This window comes from Henckelia pumila, chromosome 3 (assembly GCF_033568475.1).
Source record: "Henckelia pumila isolate YLH828 chromosome 3, ASM3356847v2, whole genome shotgun sequence".
In the NCBI taxonomy this organism is placed as follows: domain Eukaryota; kingdom Viridiplantae; phylum Streptophyta; class Magnoliopsida; order Lamiales; family Gesneriaceae; genus Henckelia; species Henckelia pumila.
In genome coordinates this window covers 193,607,355-193,621,254 of record NC_133122.1, presented here as the reverse complement: position 1 = coordinate 193,621,254, position 13,900 = coordinate 193,607,355, and the positions used below count along the sequence as shown (strand labels likewise).

Here is a 13,900-nt window from a genome sequence, read left to right as displayed (position 1 = left end):
ATTTCATTAAATAAGGGCAAAATGAGAAATTTCTTTATAAAATTTGTTTTTTCAAACAGTTTCTTAATATATATGTGAAAATACACACAAACCTAAATAAGTGGGAAGAAATGAGTTTAATTTTTACCTAAGACAAGAAAATATTGATGTTGTTGATTACATTTGTAATCCCTAAAATTTTCATAAATATTACAAAAAAATATTAATTATTAAATGAAGAATGATAATAACTAAAGTGTCACTTTTATATATATATATATATATATATATATATATATATATATAGATATAGACAAATAAATAAATTAAGACATATTTCAATTAATATAATAATTTTTTAGTTTAAGAAATGAATTAAATTTAACAATTAATCTACTTTGAATAATAAATCAATGGAAACAAAATTAAGATAAATTTCAATTAATAACTTTTTTAATTTAAGATATGAATTAAATATTAACAATTAATATATCTTAAATAAATCAATGGACAAAAACTAATTACTCTTGACTAATCTAAAAATTAAATGAAAAATCTAAAAAAATATTGAAAATGACAAAAATATTTAATTCATAGTATTTAAGATAAAGAAGAGCAAATTAAAAAATTCACAATTGGAACTCATATATTTATAAGAGTAAGTAATAAGTAATAAGTAATAAATAATATTTAACAATTAATCTACTTTGAATAATAAATCAATGGAAACAAAATTAAGATAAATTTCAATTAATAATTTTTTTAATTTAAGACATGAATTAAATATTAACAATTAATATACCTTGAATAAATAAATTGACAAAAATTAATTACTCTTGACTAATCTAAAAAATGAAATGAAAAACTAAAAAAACATTGGAAATGACAAAAATATTTAATTAATAGTATTTAAGATAAATAAGGGCAAATTAAAAAATTCACAATTGGAACTCATATATTTATAAGAATAATAGATAATAGATAATCTACTTTGAATAATAAATCAATGGAAACAAAATTAAGATAAATTTAAATAATAACTTTTAAAATTTAAGATATGAATTAAATATTAATAATTAATATACCTTGAATAAATAAATGGACAAAAATTAATTACTCTTGACTAATCTAGAAAATGAAATGAAAAACCTAAAAAACATTGAAAATGGCAAAAATATTTAATTAATAGTATTTAAGATAAAAAATGGCAAATTAGAAAATTCACAATTGGAACTCATATATTTATAAGAGTAATAGAGAAATGAATTAAATTTAACAATTAATTAATATACTTTGAATAATAAATCAATGGAAACAAAATTAAGATAAATTTCAATTAATAACTTTTTAAATTTAAGACATGAATTAAATATTAACAATTAATATACCTTGAATAAATAAATAGACAAAAATTAATTACTCTTGACTAAGCTAGAAAATAAAATGAAAAACCTAAAAAAACATTGGAAATAACAAAAATATTTAATTAATAGTATTTAAGATAAAAAAGGACAAATTAGAAAATTCACAATTGAAACTCATATATTTATAAGAGTAATAGAATATTGTTTTTAATTTAATACATGAATTAAATATTAATAATTAATATACCTTGAATAAATAAATGGACAAAAATTAATTACTCTTGACTAATCTAGAAAATGAAATGAAAAACCTAAAAAAACATTGGAAATAACAAAAATATTTAATTAATATTATTTAAGATAAAAAAGGACAAATTAAAAAATTCACAATTGGAACTCATATATTTATAAGAGTAATAGAGTAATAGATAGATAATAGATAATAGATAATAGATTATATCGTGAGATTTTGTATTTATTATATCATGATATTTTTTAAAATGAAGTTTCTGCATTGAATTTTTTATGATGTAAGAAATTATGTGATGTACATATATCATTATTTTCATTATTTTTGGCCCAAACATTAACAATAGGCCAAGACTATAAGACTTTATCGAAATGATGCAATGAGAACAATGTGGTGATGTGTAGTGGGTGAGAGATACCATCTTTTGAGAAAGGGGACATGTAATTATCGACATCAATTCGAGTTTGAGCAGTTGGGCCAACTCGATCGCTCTGCCACGAAAAACATAATGGGTTGGATTGTGCTTTTGGCGACTCGAATCGGGCAGTCCCGTTTGGGCCGCAGGCCACGAAGTAGTGGACGCGACTATTTTTAAAGTGTTCTCTTAAGTATAATTTTTAAAAGAATTGAGAGGTATTTATAGATGTTTTTATTTTATAACGAAAGAGTGATAAGTGCAATTTTTGCACTTATATTTTATATGATTTAACTTGGCTTTTGTTATGTATCGAGCGATATTATGCATATTTTTTGTTGTTAGTGTTGTTTGTAGAAATTTGAGTGATGACTATTTTATTTGGATTAAAAGAGTCAAAAATGTGCAAAAAGAGGGGAAGAAAAGCGCGCGAAATAGAAAATAAAATTGGCAGACCAGCGCCCGTAACTTTTTGTGCCAAGCTCCCCAGTGCTGCATTATCAACGCTACACGTCCTTCATTGAAAAAAAATAAAATACGAAACTTCAGCTCCTCAGCGCCGAAGAAGAAGCGCTCTAGCGCTGCATTGTCTAAAAAATATGGAAACTTTTCTAGTCGGATTTTTAAGGAGATTTCTTGGCTTCTTTGGATTATTATCGAGGGTTTGCATAAGTTTTTGACAGAGGAAGGACGACTGAGAGACTTGGAAACGCACAAGAGCCAAAGAATTCGGTACGAAGGCGGAAGACGGCGACGGAGAAGCTTATTCTAACTTCGTTCTTGATTCTCTTTGATACTCTATTTTTTATTTTGATGAAGTGTTCGAAGAACATGTTTATATTATTGCTTAAATTTATCATGAACTAATTTATTAGTCTAGAGGGTAGACGGATCTTGACTTGAGACCATAATTTTGATATTTTGATTTATATATTTGAATTTTTCGCACGGTTTATTTGAGTTTTTCTGATTTCAATGCTTTCAATTCACTGGTCACAGATTGAATGATTTATTGTTTGGAATCTATCACTCGAGAGATGGGTTTTGAATACGACATATGAAAATACATCTTTGGTGTATAACTCCATAGAAGTCGTTAGAAGAATTACTGCGCTATTTACTAGTTGAACTTATATAGAAATATTGAGTTTACTATTAGATACGAATTTCTGCTTAACACTCTAGAAATGAAGTAGAAAATAATACGATTTTTTACTAATAAACTAGAAAAATTTATAATTAAAAAATCATTAGAAATAAATTATGGTGGACCGTCAAGTGATGTCGGGCCTCTAGAATTTTTTTCTCATTGAATTTTCGTTTTGAGAACTCGTCGTTAATTAATTTTATATTTATTGAAAATTTTAGTTACTTAAACTCAACCCATCATCGTAGTTCTACGTAGGATTAAGATTTTATCAGTTGCAAATATTTAATATAATATGATTTTATTCATCCTCTGTGGGATCGATTTGGACTCATTTTCTGTATTAAAACTTGACACCGTATGCTTACAAGCGAAAATCACGCAACAAAGAGAATGATAAAAATCAAAGCATTGCTTTTGAAATGTTAAAAAATATTTTTATAGAATAGTTGTCCACACATTTATTCTTAAAACAATTTCAAAATATTTTATAAATTTTTTTTAAAAAAAAAACATTTTTATAAATATTTCTCTAAACGGAGTCCTGAATATTAATATTTCCATTTCTTGTTAATATCATAATTCATAAATCAACGATCTCCTTTTTTTTTTTTTTTTTGAAAAATCATACTAACCTGGGTCACGAAACCGCAAATTACTGCAAAAACAATAAACTAATTTAAAAGAGACATCGCATATACTAAAAACCCAAGAGTAAAGTTGGCCAAAAAAAAACGATGAAAAAAATATCAGATTTTCCTTTCACTCGACACTGTCTTTTTAACAAACAGAAGTTTTACATAATTTTTGAACATTTAATATGAGAAAGTTATGAATGAAATTACACACTCTATTTTCAAATAAACTTTCATAGAGTTTTAAAAGTAATGTGATATTCAACCTTAACTTTTAAAAACTCTATAAAAATTTAGAGTTATTCAAAATTTCAATTGAATATTTCATATTCACGTGGATCGTTAATACTAGGGTAGGTCCGGCCAATGGTTTTATTTTCCTACATTAATTTGATAACATATAATCATGGAGATGATCCATAACACAAACTTACTTAAAAACCAACCAAGGTACCAAACAATGGTCACACGAAACCATCCCACAAACCCGTCTTATCCTTTGTACCAAACATAACTTTATTGTATGGACTCGTATACTAGAATGCTCAAACCTATGGAGATTTTTTAGTTGTTTCTTCGCTTATTTAATTATTTTGGGTTAAATTCGGTCCATAGTTGGTTGAAAATAATCCTACATATATAAAAACCTCTCATATATATGAATATGGGTAATGCTACATGTAGATGGAGGGTTACACGTTGGGTTACACAATACACTTTAAATTACGTACATGATTATCCCTGCACTTTATTTGAAAAAAATCTTTCAAAAATGCATGTAGGATAATCATATAATTTAAAGTGCATTGTGTAACCCAACGTGTAACCCTCCATGTACATATAGCATTACCCATATGAATATATACACACTTTATTTTAATGAAACCCTTAAAAGATGCATGATGGACAACCATGGACAAGAGGGGTTACCCGAATCATCGGAAAAGCCATGCAGTTAATTTAGGTGCTGACGTCATCTGCCACTTTGACCTCAAATGTAAATCCCACGTCCAAAACCAAATTAAACCCTCATATTTTCTCTTCAATCCCCACTCCAAAACTCTCTCTCTCTCTCTCTCTCTCTCTTTCTATACCTATGTATATATGTATATACATGTATAATTAATATATATACGTTATATGATCTGCATGAATCATGTTCACCATGCACCTGATCATTTAAGATCTCCGGGGTCATATGCATGTATGTGAATATGCACGGAAGCGACGCATTGGCGTTCAAGAAAGGGAAGTGGAGCGAGGAGGAGGACGAGAAATTAAGAGCCGCGGTGGCCGAATATGGGATTCAGAACTGGGTGGCGATTGAGAAATCCTCCGGTTTAGGCCGGCCGTCCAAGAACTGCAGGCTCCGTTGGTTCAATCATTTGCGGCCTAATCTTAAGAAATGCCCTTTCACGCAAGAGGAAGAGAGGATCATTCTCCATTTGCATCACAAATATGGCAACAGCTGGTCTCTCATTGCTTCTGAGGTATTTAATATAAACTTCATATATCAACTCCTTTGCTATATAGAATGACATTTATTTGGTACCAAATTTAGGTCTTTTCATGGAAATTTGTCTGGATTTTAATGTTTCTGCAGCTACCAGGAAGATCAGACAACGAGATAAAGAACTACTGGAACAAGCGGGCAAAGAAATGCAAGAAACGCCACCTTCCACTTTACCCACCACACACACAAGAAGAACATAGCCCAACAAACTCCCCTAAATCCAAAAATCAGAACAATGATTCTTACAAAACCAAAAACCAAGGCGGAAATTGGCTAGAGGACAATTTTACGCCAACAAATTACGCCACGCTTGCACATTCTTCCATCTCCATTGACTCCCCTGAACTCCAGCCGACCACAGTACTAAATTCCAAAAATACTTCTAGTTATCCATCTGTTGCCTCTATCACAACCTCCATCGGTTCACCCCGAACCATGGTCTCTTTGTCGACTTCTGAAATTCAATGCCCGAGTTTGTCCCCGGGTCAGATGAGCCAACCATGTCCATCCCCTAACATAGCAAGGCAGAGTACTCATGTTCATGCATTGCAGCAAGATGGTGTTGGTTACAAAGAGTTCGCGCCTCTTAGGAAACCTCCGACTCTTGCATCAGTAACGAGTCGATTCAGGGAATTTAGGAGAGACATAAGTCAATTATCTCCACAGGAACTTTCTGTCTCAGCTTCAAAGTCTGCAATTTTAAATGCATCAGAGTTGCTACCTACAGATTCTTCCCCACAAATACATCATTTCTGGCCCATGGAATCACCAAGATCACCACTCAAACTCAACCTATCACCCCGGGTGTCCGAGCAAGATCCTGCAGAGATAAGAGCAATAAATTCCCAAGTTTCATTTTCTGCGGTGCAGTTAAAATCACCAACAGTTCCATGTTCTCCTCTCAACTTGCGCTTGTCAATCCCGGGGCCTTTAAATCCCACCATTCAATCAGAATTATCAAGACTAGATTCGACTGTTCAATTAAATTCATCCACAGCAGCAACTTACCTTTCTTCTCCACAGCTGAAGCCAACGTCATTTCGCGACCTGGATACGACTACACCTCAACTAAATGCATTTGATACTTACCATTTCACTGCCCCAGATTCATCACTCCAGTTTTATGCACCACCAATCCCTGAAACAAACAGTTGCATATCTGATGTGGACACAAATAGCGATGCCGAGATACTGGATGCACTGAAACAAGCTCAAGATAGAGTACAGTACCTAAAGAAAAAGTTGGGGCAGAACAGAAGTCCAAACAAGAGCTTTGATGAAAGCATAGTAAAAGATTGTTTATCACCATCAAGCTCAAAGGAAGAACATGTCTTGGAAAGAACTTTAAGAAGTGAAGAACGGGCAAGAGGGAACTCAAAAACAGAGGTTTTACTTAATAAAAGTACCAAGATGGATAACATATCATGCAAACTCCAGAAAAAAGTATGTTCAAGGAAAAGAAAGTTCGCACATGAAGAAAGCACGAAGAAAGAAGAGCTCAAACAGAGTGAAAATCCGGGGACAAAAGCTTTGTTGTCGGAGTATAGCTTGAAGAGAAACGAACATTCATTAAGCGAAAGCTTGAACGTAAAATATTTAACAAATTTCCCAGATCAGAGACACTTGATAGACTTGGTTGATCAGCCTGACAACCAAAACACGACTGCTTGTTCAAATACAGATTCTTGGGATGGTAAAATATGTCACACACAAGATTCAGCAGCTCAATGCTTGAACGAATGTTCTATCACCGAGGGATTATTTACTAGAAGTACAGAATTTTCTCAAGAAGATCACTTCATGGGAGATTTATGGATCCGAATGTCTGGAATAGAATGTCCATTAGATTTACAAGGGCAAGTTCCTCTTGCCAGTGCATTTGGACAAATCTACAGCGAATATGAAAACACTGCTACCACTCTAGTGAAAGAAAATAGAAAACTAAACTATCTAATGCCGGATGAAGGTGGATTCCATTGTCATGCATCTGAACAAAAGTTTTCAGATGGCATGGAGAGAGTATTTACAGAACAAGAAAACTTGATGGATGATAATTTGGCTGAAACAGCACAATTTTGTGAATCAAGTTTGTTGCTCTTTCAATACCCTGAAGCCAATCAGCTAGATTCTAACTGTGTTCTTGGTAAGCCACTCTGCAAACCTGGGCTTTACAAATCTAGCTTGAAAACGGAAGATACATCAACCGAAACCTGGAAACAAGAGCCTTCAACAGATCAAAGCTTGGAGGAATTGTTGGTGGAAACTGACCGGTTGGAAGGTTCAATGGTTTCACATGAGCAGAAATTTTTAACCAATGTAGTTAACCCCACAGCGAACCCGAGCACGCTGACTAGCTTAATGGAATTCAACCATGGGAACAGTGAATCTCTTTGTGGCAATACAGGTGAGTTTTAACTTTTAAAAGCATGCATCTTCATGTTGTAACTTTAATATCTGCATAAAAAGCTTAATAAAGTTCCATAAACCATGCCCTGCAACTTTTTTGCTCGACTGCTTAGGAGTACTGAAACAAGAAGAGGAACACAGCCACATGGATACCATGCCTGAAGAATTATCCAGCTTGCTTGAGTTTTTCCCTACCATCATCCATACACCGGTGTGGTACAAAAACAACAATGAATTCAACAGAGGTGAAGCTTATAATTTGAGCATGAACTTCGGTCTTAATCAAGATTAATCAACAAGTCTTGACTATTTCAATTGTTTCAAATTCAAGAATAGAATTGTTCTCCTGTTTGTCGTGTCAAAGCTGACAATTTGTGTGTAATCAAGATACTTTACTGAATCAAAGATCTCCAATAAACACTGTCATAGCAGAACATAAAATTCCACCCTAGTTTCTCACTTATCAGCAACAACACAATTCGGTAAAAAAAAATCAATTATAAACATGAAGTTTGATGTCAATAATCACTTAAGAGGACAAGACTTGTCTAGAAGCCATCAATTTTAGGAACTTCCAAGTAATAATGTAGGAATCCATCCTCATCATTATCTTCCTCATAAACCCCAACAAAGACAGGCATGAAACACGAAAGACAAACACGCTGCAAGTTCATGCACAATCTTCCTTGGTTTCTTCATTTGCCTAACTAAGAGAAAGCAACAATCTGACTCATGCATATTTGCAAATATTGCCTCTGCTTCTATTTTGAGGTTGAGCATCAGTAATAAGCACATTCTTTTTTAGCTCCTAAGTTAAAACCAAGATAGCACCGCAAACGCCTCTTTTAGGGTGTTTCATCCAAGGAAATGCATAGGAAACAGTCTCTCCAACAAAATGTTCTCAGTGCAACCGACCAAGTCACTTATCACACAGTTGCCAAATAGACAGTCGATAAATTATGTCGAAGAATTCGGTGATGTCAAGCACGTATTTGAGTATAATATTTATGAAGAGTGGCGAGCTCGAAGGAGATGATGGAGAAGCAATAGCATGTCTTGTTCTACGTCTCTTGCCATCCCCAAAAAAGCAAGATGACTTTCAATGACAGAAGAAGTTCCGGGAACGATGTTCTATCAAAAGTAAAGTATGCAACTTGATTATTGATAGTAGCAATAGTGAGAATGTGGTTTGCAAGGTTTTGGCAAAGGCACTGAACTTGAAGCCCAAAAACATCCTTCACCTCAAACTAAAAATGCCATGAAGTTCAAGTGCTGGAAGTTTGCAAGATTCCTTTGTTTATTGGAGGTATTACAAGGATGACATTTTATTGACATGGTGAATAGGGATGCTTGTCATGTCTGTTGAGGAGACCGTGGTATTATGACGTGAGTTAATTGCATACACTACCTCCGTGAATTCCCGAAATCGCTAAAAAAAACCCCTTCGACAAAAGAATTATCTATTAATTCATCGTGTTTTCAAATCTTGAACGCATACATCCTCATGTTTTCAAAATTTGAGCATTCACTCCCTTGTTCTAATATGTTTTCAGGGTTGTTTGTGCTCAAAATTTGAAAACACAAGACACAAAGACTTAACGGTCATAGGGGGTTTTCAGCAATCTAGTGATTTCACGGGGTAGTATAAACAATTATCCCTTGTGATGTTGATGCCACCCATAAAGGTCTCGATAATACCATTGTGTTTTTGGTTGTTTAATAACAAGATTGTCTTGATGCCACATCTCAACCATCCGATAGCAATTTAGTTTTAGGGTAGAGGGGAGTGGGGACTTTCTTCTGGAAAGAATTTGTGGCTAAAGAACATTGTCTCTGATTATATATACGAAAGAAAATTTGAAAAGAGTTGCTCCTTATTCCTCAAGATTCAAGCACCATTCTCGACAAGTCTGTTCGAGTTGGTGGGATAGATAAACTCTTGATAAATGGTTAAACACCTTCAAAGGCAAGCTTATCGCACTATGGGCTGGCTGGTTTACCCGACTAACGTTAGTCCAGAACTTAGTTGAGTATCTACTCGGTTCGTACCCACAGAAATGGATTCCACGTCATTGAAAAATAACTAGATTTGACATGCAATCCAATTTTGTAGAAAGAAATACTATATTCAGGGAGAGGGGCAAAAAAAAAAAAACATATCCACAAACATTTCTCCCTAAAGGTCCGTAGTGAAAATACAGACGTCAAAATGTAAGAGTAGGCAAGCCAAAACCCTATCAACTCAATTTGCTGGCTACCAAACATTTTTAGTGCAAGGGTCACTCATTTTGTTTCCACTGATAAGTGTCCTCATTACCTTTTGCATATGTATTTATAAAATTAATCGATAGTGTAAAAATGAGATTAAGAACAATATCATATCTTATCTTAAAATGCTAAAAGGCAAGTCATTTTATATAACTTTTCCAATATCAATGATCTTGTTGACTGCAAGAAGTTGATCCCAACTCGAATTTCCCGGCTCTGGCCTTGTTTAATATGTATGAAATTACAGTACAAACATTGATCAACACAAAGAGCTCATAAATTTCAAGTCGTTTCTTGTTCAGCCTCTTTGGAAGGAACAAAAGGAGGCTCATATTTGGCAAACACCCTATAAGCAGATATTACAGCCAACACGAAGAAGCAACCAACAGAAACGACGTGGAGACCCAAGGCTAGTTTTAACTTGTTGCAAAACTTTCCATAAGTATCACAAGCTTCACTCCATGAAACCACTCTATCACCGCGATAGGCTAAGTCGAGAAGCTCCACCACTGCAGCCATCGACGTCACCATTAAGTAAGCCAACACCTATAAACAAGACGAATCATTCGCAATGTTTGATATATACATGACTAACATTCTGATATAGCAATATGTATTGCACCAGATTTGAAAAAAGAATGGTCCAGTTGGTCTCTGTATTCTATTCTACACCCGGATTAGTATTTTCGGAGATAGAAAATATATCTGATTCAGGGCTACTGTATATCAGACCAAACATATCGTGGAGACATTCATATAACAAAAACATACATACACCACATTTTCCGACACAAACTCCAAGCAAGAAATAAATTCTGGTGAACCCTCCAAAAGGCGAAATTGTCAAAAACAAAACATAGTATAGCCAATGTGAATCCCAGTTGGAGCACAATAAATCGAGTAAAATTCCTCAAACAGAGGTCGAATGTGGAGAAGGGTCAACGAACAATCATTTCATTTAAATTCTTCACATGAAAATGGGACCTATAAGGGAAAATTTTAATGATTTCAGCCACAGCATTCAAACCTGGAAGGTTTATATTAAAGAGGCCTTAGTAGATCAGAAAATTGATTGCCTACACCTAACTAACTGTCTGGGTAGTGTATCCTTGTGCCAGAGAACAGAACCAGCAGAGCAGATGAGAGGCCATTTCGACTGAAAATGACAACAATTTTCAATTCCAAATATTAAAGATTATCTGTAAAAGCAGTAATCTTAGCTGTCCATAAAATCAAGTCTTTTTTTTTTATGTGGACAGGGATGTAGCATTGTGGCATAAGCCAAGAATTCCTGCGGAATCAAAACATTGTTTTTTTAAAAAAGAAATTGAAGTTTTATCATATGAAAGTATGTTTTTATTTACGTCCATGTAAACAAAAGCATTCATAATATAAAAATCTAAAATCTTTGAGACAACTATGGGAAAGGGTTAAAGAAGATGGAGTTTAACCTGGTCGGTAACAAAAAAGAGCCATGCTTTGGTCACTAAACAAGTAATCCAAGAAGATACAGCACCAAACAAGGCATATCCAGCAGATACTGCACTGATGCAAACCATATACCTAAAACACCCCACAAAGTAGAGATAACAAAAGCACACTTTTTTTAGCATAAACAGAAGAATCCAGCTGGGGAGGGGGGAAATTTGTTTTAAAAATAAAAAAAAATAAAAAAAAAGCAGAGTACGAAAATGATTTAAGTTCATACTTGAGTACAAGAAAATTATTGAACTCCAGATTCCCATAAATGATATCATCCTGATGGTTGGTAACAGTTATCCATATGGATGCAACATTGAAGGGGATTACTATAAATCTCAGAGAGAAATCCAAGATTTTGAGGTTGGAAACATCATCACCCAGAAATCCCATGTTCCCGATCTGTTCAACGTCAACTCAACTTCCAGTTTAATGTGCCAAGAACGATATAAGAAGAGAAAAAGGGTGGGAAAGTGCGCTAGATAATGGGTCTTTTCAGTGGAAAAATGTTGTTGGATGGGGATATTTGTCGTTGGTACGTGGCCTATTCTGAGTTACTTTCTTGTGCCTTTTCTTGAAGAACAAAGGGAGAAAAGTAGAGCTAGAAGAGTGGATAGATGCCAGATAGGTTGAATTGAGCTAAGTGAGTGGGAGAAGTGAAAAGTGTGCACCAGATGGGCACAGCTGCACATTTTTCTTTTTTCACAAGAGGAATGAAATTGAGAGGTGTCTGCACAAAGTTGGTGTGGATCGTTTAGGATTTGTCATCTAATATCAATTAATGGAACCCCGAGGCTAGCCCCTCTTGTCTTTTGAGATTCAATTACAAGAAATTTTTCCCAAGGAAAATAAAGTATATCTATAAATGGACATTAAGGGTTGCAATTGTATTTTCCATTGGCTAAGGACTAAGGTTACGCTTAGATGAAAATATTTTAAATACGTGGATTTTAAATGTTTTTTTTAGAGAAGTTCAAATTCATCACTTTCATGTTTTATATAGTATTTCACATTAATTAGGATCGATTTCAAGTTCACGAAATAATGTTATCATATGAAAATCGCAGGAGAGCATTAGTTGCGAAGTCATGCATTTTAAAGTCTTGTGGCATTTATGATTTATCTATACTAGAAAATTGCATGTGTGTTGCACGTGACAACAATGTTATTTGGTTGAGATCGAAATTATCATATATTTGTTTTAAATTGATTAATTTTTTTAATTAAGTGCTATATTTTTTACGGTCAATTTGAAACTTCAATCATAATGATTTGATCTCTAATTAGCTATTGATGTGAATAATTTTGCGATCGATTTGTGATTTCTAATCGACGCTTTTCGTGCAATGCATTACATGCTTTATACCTTGGGTTTAATTTAATTTTTTAACTAACGAATATAAAGCAATAATATATGTTATATGTTTGTCGAGAAACGTAAAAAAATAGATTTTTTTTTATAAATCGTAGGACTGAGCGCTTTGCGTTTTATTAAAAGCTATATTTGGTGATATATAATTGTGCAACTAATAAGTATTTCAAATACTTAAAAAATATTTTGGTATTTTAAGGGACTTTATAAATTATAATACTTTATAAAATATTAGAAATCTGATATTTTTAATTGCAAGACCATCTCATAATTTTTTTAAATTGTTTTAGTTTTATGTAAAGAAAAATTAGTTAAAATTTTAATTACAACTTTTATATATGTGATATGTGTGTGTTGATGTATTTTTTTTATTTATTATTTTATATTAAAACTTGACTATATTTGAATTGATTTATTTCAAAATTTGTATATTATTTAACTAACATATATATATATATATATATATTAATAACTTTTCCAAATCTAATATTTGTATATATTTAAATATGAACTCATGATATAATTTTTTACTTCAATAGGTCCTTACACGAATTAAAATATATAAGATTTTTTTAAAAAAAAATATGTTTATTCAGTATACAAACAAATTAAAATCAAGAATTTGGTGTTTCAATATTTTAAGAAACTGAATAGTATTTAATTAAGATTTTTGCAAAAAAAATTTTTAAATATTTGTGAAAAAATAATATTCACTTTATCTACAATAAATAAAAAACAAAGAAACAATTTTTTTGAAAGTTAAATTTTTATATAATATGCACATATTTCTTCAATTAATTTTGATGTTATCACGATAATCGATTTTACATATAAATATTGAACACTTTATCTTCAAAAAAATAAAATATTTAAGTATTTCAATATTTTTAAAAACTGAATCCTTATTTAAATTGCACACACTTTGTTAATTTTTTATCATAATAATCTATTTTACATATAATATAATATTGATTTACGTTTATGTCATATAACTGAAGTGTTGTTTTTACTTTTATAACCCTATATATTTTTATATAATTTTACTTATATTGTAAATAAAGGACAACGTTTT

The 13,900-nt window shown here is 32.3% G+C and overlaps 2 protein-coding genes across 2 annotated transcripts in view; one reads left to right on the top strand and one right to left on the bottom strand.

Annotated features, from left to right (window-relative positions):
- The window catches only part of LOC140887913 (uncharacterized), a 33,773-nt gene extending 25,693 nt beyond the window's left edge, over nt 1-8,080 (top strand). Inside the window, exons 3-5 of the mRNA XM_073295514.1 lie at nt 4,975-5,280; nt 5,394-7,707; nt 7,823-8,080. Of these exons, the coding sequence (XP_073151615.1) occupies nt 4,993-5,280; nt 5,394-7,707; nt 7,823-8,001 (2,781 nt within the window). The 5' untranslated portion in view covers nt 4,975-4,992 and the 3' untranslated portion in view covers nt 8,002-8,080. The remainder of the gene's footprint in view (nt 1-4,974; nt 5,281-5,393; nt 7,708-7,822) is intronic.
- Nucleotides 8,081-10,114: 2,034 nt separating this feature from the next.
- On the bottom strand, nt 10,115-12,208 carry LOC140892079 (CASP-like protein 2D1). The gene is made up of 3 exons (XM_073300824.1): nt 11,686-12,208; nt 11,429-11,540; nt 10,115-10,523 (listed from the first exon to the last, which is right to left on the bottom strand). Exons 1-3 carry the CDS (start codon nt 11,847-11,849, stop codon nt 10,260-10,262), a joined length of 540 nt encoding a protein of 179 aa, XP_073156925.1. The 5' UTR covers nt 11,850-12,208; the 3' UTR covers nt 10,115-10,259.
- Between the last annotated feature and the right edge of the window lie 1,692 nt (nt 12,209-13,900).